Genomic DNA, 5,632 nt, shown 5'->3' with positions numbered 1-5,632 from the left:
TGTAAGACGTGCATAATAAAAAAATATATAAAACAGTAATAGGCTACTCAACATATAAATGTCTGTCACAGTAATAGGCTACTCAACGCTATAAATGTCTGTCACAAATATTATGGAAAATCACAGACTGAAAAATCAGAAAATAAAGTAAATAGATGATGCATGCAGTCATTGGCCTAATTGTTTATACGACTAATCAAATTGGCTAATAGTTTATATTAAGGATAAGATGCTACAAGCAGTGACGATATGCCTTGGGCAGTATGAGAGGGTCAAGTCAACAATAAGTCAAGTAAGGTCGTCTACCACCCACCTCAACGTTCCCTTCATAACAAATCACATCTTGCCATAGTTTAGTTTAGTTAATTTACTATGCACCCCATACCCATCCTGTGGGCGGTAGTGGAAAGGGTTACTGAGGCACATAATGGGCTCAGGGACTGAACCCCACAATTCATTTAGCTAAGCAAGTTACTGTCTTCGTGAGCTAGTTACAAAATTTAATGTATATTGTTACATCAACAATGGGTTCGAGACCGACTGTAAGCGGTCTCCAAACTGACATATGTGGAAAGCTAGAGTCATAATTAATATGTTTATCCTGCACGCCACCCCGCACCCACTGGGCAGCGGTGGATAGGTTACAATCACCCACATTAACTACCTACAGTTATCATACTGAGAATATTAGGCTAAATTTTCTGGTAGCAGATTATTTTGAATGAAATATTTTCTCATTTCTGAACATTTGTTATAAAGTTGTCTGAATTCACATATCTTTTTGCACTCCATCACAGTGACGGAGTGAGTATTCCGTCCCATTTTGCTGACACAGTTTACATTTGGACAGGAAGTGGGTCCTCTGGTAGGTTAGGAGAGGGGCACCTTAGTACGACAGTTTCTTGACGTTGGGAAACCTAAGAAGGACGGGCTGGATGCATATAGATGCGTGATCCTTGCCATATGGATTCCAAATACCAATGATTAATGTTAAATTTGTTCATTAATAACTATATATATGCCAGGATTATACAAAACTAATAGTTTGTATATGCCGAAGGAAAACTGGAGAAGACAGAGCAAATGATTGATGGTGAGGTATCGGCGGCTCCGTATACATGGCCGCTGGTACAGACGAGTCATGAAACGTCAGTTGGAGCAACAAGCTTGTGCGCACGCCACGTTGCCAGATGTGTCCAGGAACACTGGCAATTACGTTGCCTGTCCTTCACACCATTTCGTTATAAGTAAAGCGATGCTCTTGTTTGACGCTCAGCCTGGGATCCAATCATGCTAACATCACTACTGAGCCACAAACACGCTTATTGTTATTAAAAACAAGGGCCGGGTTTGATGGGGTGCGCCAGCTGTGGTGAGCCGAGGGGAGCCGCGTCAGCCAGTGAGTGTGAGGTAGTGGTGAGGGGAGTGTCGCCAGCGGTCTCGTCCCCGGCATGATCAGCCCGGCGCCCTGACACACCAACACAGCGCTTGCTTCTGCCACTCGCACGTCTTCACAGCTCGCAGCTTGCCAAAATGATGACAGAGGTGAGTAGCAGAGCCCATCTTGTTGATGCAGCAGCTGCTATACGCCGAGCCATATCTTTCCTCCTGGGCCAGGGGAAACAAATCCAGGAAATCGATGCAGATTTCTTCAAAGGCAATGGCAGTGAAAATGAATTTAAACTGCCCATTCTGACTGCAGTTTTAGTGCATTTTCTCCTTGATATTTGTTAGCAAGAATAGGATTGGACGAATTTTAAGCATCATATAATGGTATATATATCTAACACAGACAAATATTAATACTACTTAATCACCTTGTAATTTAGTACACCAGCAATTTTTTGTTATGATCCCAGCTTGGGATAATCTTCCCTCGGGTTCAACCAGTCAAAACACGTTAGCTCGATAACAGGAAGTAGCGTCCCTTTAACATGCACTATGACGTCTCATCTGGCCGGAAGATTGCCTGTTATCCTGACCCCTGGTGGCTGAGGCGGGCGGCAGGCAAGGGGCTGTCCACCTAGGGGCTGCCCACCTAGGGGCTGCCCACCAAGGGGCTGCCCACCAAGGGGCTGCCCACCAAGGTTCTGTCCACCTAGGGGCTGCCCACCTAGGGTAACACTGTGTAATTGTTGGAAAGTTGGGGGGGGGGCTGATTTGAGAGGCAAATTATTGAATTGTATGTACTATCTCTATCTTTAAATCCAATCATTATGTTTGTAACTCAATGTATGTACCCTTACCTGATTAAAAAATCTAATCTAATCTAAAATGTAGGCCAAACTCTAGGTCAATTTGACCTAGAGTGAACGTTTGAGAGGGGGCAGTGTTGAGCGGTGCCCTCCTGCTTGTATACATACTGAGCGGTGCCCTCCTGTTTGTATACATACTGAGCGGTGCCCTCCTGCTTGTATACATACTGAGCGGTGCCCTCCTGCTTGTATACATACTGAGCGGTGCCCTCCTGTTTGTATACATACTGAGCGGTGCCCTCCTGCTTGTATGTATACTGAGCGGTGCCCTGCTTGTATACATACTGAGCGGGCGCACTCCTGCTTGTATACATACTGAGGAGGCGCCCTCCTGCTTGTATACATACTGAGCGGTGCCCTCCTGCTTGTATACATACTGAGCGGGCGCCCTCCTGCTTGTATACATACTGAGGAGGCGCCCTCCTGCTTGTATGCATACTGAGCGGTGCCCTGCTTGTATACATACTGAGCGGGCGCCCTCCTGCTTGTATACATACTGAGGAGGCGCCCTCCTGCTTGTATACATACTGAGCGGTGCCCTCCTGCTTGTATACATACTGAGCGGTGCCCTCCTGCTTGTATACATACTGAGCGGTGCCCTCCTGCTTGTATACATACTGAGCGGTGCCCTCCTGCTTGTATACATACTGAGCAGGTGCCCTCCTGCTTGTATACATACTGAGCGGGTGCTATCCTGCTTGTATACATACTGAGCGGTGCCCTCCTGCTTGTATACATACTGAGCGGGTGCTATCCTGCTTGTATACTTACTGAGCGGGTGCCCTCCTGCTTGTATACATACTGAGCAGGTGCCCTCCTGCTTGTATACATACTGAGCAGGTGCCCTCCTGCTTGTATACTTACTGAGCGGGTGCCCTCCTGCTTGTATACATACTGAGCAGGTGCCCTCCTGCTTGTATACATACTGAGCAGGTGCCCTCCTGCTTGTATACATGCTGAGCGGGTGCTATCCTGCTTGTATACATACTGAGCAGGTGCCCTCCTGCTTGTATACATGCTGAGCGGGTGCCCTCCTGCTTGTATACATGCTGAGCGGGTGCCATCCTGCTTGTATACATACTGAGCGGGTGCCCTCCTGCTTGTATACATGCTGAGCGGGTGCCCTCCTGCTTGTATACATGCTGAGCGGGTGCCATCCTGCTTGTATACATACTGAGCGGGTGCCATCCTGCTTGTATACATGCTGAGCGGGTGCCATCCTGCTTGTATACATACTGAGCGGGTGCCCTCCTGCTTGTATACATGCTGAGCGGGTGCCCTCCTGCTTGTATACATGCTGAGCGGGTGCCATCCTGCTTGTATACATACTGAGCGGGTGCCATCCTGCTTGTATACATGCTGAGCGGGTGCCCTCCTGCTTGTATACATGCTGAGCGGGTGCCCTCCTGCTTGTATACATGCTGAGCGGGTGCCATCCTGCTTGTATACATACTGAGCGGGTGCCCTCCTGCTTGTATACATGCTGAGCGGGTGCCCTCCTGCTTGTATACATGCTGAGCGGGTGCCATCCTGCTTGTATACATACTGAGCGGGTGCCATCCTGCTTGTATACATGCTGAGCGGGTGCCATCCTGCTTGTATACATACTGAGCGGGTGCCCTCCTGCTTGTATACATGCTGAGCGGGTGCCCTCCTGCTTGTATACATGCTGAGCGGGTGCCATCCTGCTTGTATACATACTGAGCGGGTGCTATCCTGCTTGTATACATGCTGAGCGGGTGCCCTCCTGCTTGTATACATGCTGAGCGGGTGCCATCCTGCTTGTATACATGCTGAGCGGGTGCCATCCTGCTTGTATACATGCTGAGCGGGTGCCATCCTGCTTGTATACATGCTGAGCGGGTGCCATCCTGCTTGTATACATGCTGAGCGGGTGCCCTCCTGCTTGTATACATGCTGAGCGGGTGCCATCCTGCTTGTATACATGCTGAGCGGGTGCCCTCCTGCTTGTATACATGCTGAGCGGGTGCCCTCCTGCTTGTATACATACTGAGCGGGTGCCATCCTGCTTGTATACATGCTGAGCGGGTGCCCTCCTGCTTGTATACATGCTGAGCGGGTGCCATCCTGCTTGTATACATGCTGAGCGGGTGCCATCCTGCTTGTATACATGCTGAGCGGGTGCCATCCTGCTTGTATACATGCTGAGCGGGTGCCCTCCTGCTTGTATACATGCTGAGCGGGTGCCATCCTGCTTGTATACATGCTGAGCGGGTGCCCTCCTGCTTGTATACATGCTGAGCGGGTGCCCTCCTGCTTGTATACATGCTGAGCGGGTGCCATCCTGCTTGTATACATGCTGAGCGGGTGCCATCCTGCTTGTATACATGCTGAGCGGGTGCCCTCCTGCTTGTATACATGCTGAGCGGGTGCCATCCTGCTTGTATACATGCTGAGCGGGTGCCCTCCTGCTTGTATACATGCTGAGCGGGTGCCATCCTGCTTGTATACATGCTGAGCGGGTGCCATCCTGCTTGTATACATGCTGAGCGGGTGCCATCCTGCTTGTATACATACTGAGCAGGTGCCATCCTGCTTGTATACATGCTGAGCAGGTGCCATCCTGCTTGTATACATGCTGAGCAGGTGCCATCCTGCTTGTATACATGCTGAGCAGGTGCCATCCTGCTTGTATATATGCCAAAACTTGAATTTTAAAATCCAAATAAAAACAAATTACCAGGACAAATGAGGGGGGGGGGGCATTTGACAAGCCGCCGGTGTTGTGTCCTCGTCAAGGCCACTAGAGTATTAGTGACCCACAAGTAAATTCAGGTAAATGTTGAGCACAGGTGCCATCCTGCGCATCTGTCATGTGAGAGGCGTTATTGTTTGTGTGGCATCCGAATGGTTGCCCGCATCCTTGAAGCCTAGTGCGTTTCATGTGCCTCTGTAACCCTTTCCACTACCGCCCACAGTATGGGTATGGGGTGCATAATATGGGTTTGGGGTGCATAATAATTTAACCAAACTGAAGAAATGCCGTGTCCTATGACATCTGGAAGGAAGAGGGGGGGGGCGTATTGCTTTGTTTGAGTCTGGTAACAGTTTGCTCCAGTATGCCCAATTACTTGGGCTGGACGGTCTCGCTTCATGCAGGTCGGCGTTCAATCCCTGACCGTCCAAGGGGGTTGGGTACCATTCCTTCCCTTCGTCCCATCCCAAATCCTTATCCTGACCTCTTCCAAGTGCTATATACTGTAGTTGTAATGGCTTGGCGCTTCCCCCCCCCCCCTGATAGTTCAATTCAATTGCTCCAGTATGTACTTGTTCTTACCGACCTACATAACATTTCATAAGTTGGAGAAGGGGGGTGGGTGGTCTTTCTGTGTTGGGCGTAAGTGCCCTTCCACTTG

General features: G+C 49.4%; 1 protein-coding gene across 2 annotated transcripts in view; it reads left to right on the top strand.

Moving 5' to 3' along the window:
* The first annotated feature begins 1,171 nt into the window (after positions 1-1,171).
* Positions 1,172-5,632, top strand: part of Nep3 (Neprilysin 3) — a 97,883-nt gene continuing 93,422 nt past the window's right edge. Inside the window, exon 1 of one of the 2 annotated variants that reach the window (XM_045736062.2) lies at positions 1,172-1,545. In XM_045736062.2, coding sequence (XP_045592018.1) covers positions 1,534-1,545 — 12 coding nt within the window. In that variant the 5' untranslated portion in view covers positions 1,172-1,533. The remainder of the gene's footprint in view (positions 1,546-5,632) is intronic. The other variant, XM_045736064.2, reaches the window with a different exon arrangement.

The sequence above is a fragment of the Procambarus clarkii genome, chromosome 6 (genome assembly GCF_040958095.1).
Source record: "Procambarus clarkii isolate CNS0578487 chromosome 6, FALCON_Pclarkii_2.0, whole genome shotgun sequence".
Lineage (NCBI taxonomy): Eukaryota > Metazoa > Arthropoda > Malacostraca > Decapoda > Cambaridae > Procambarus > Procambarus clarkii.
This window is presented reverse-complemented; position numbering and strand designations above follow the sequence as displayed.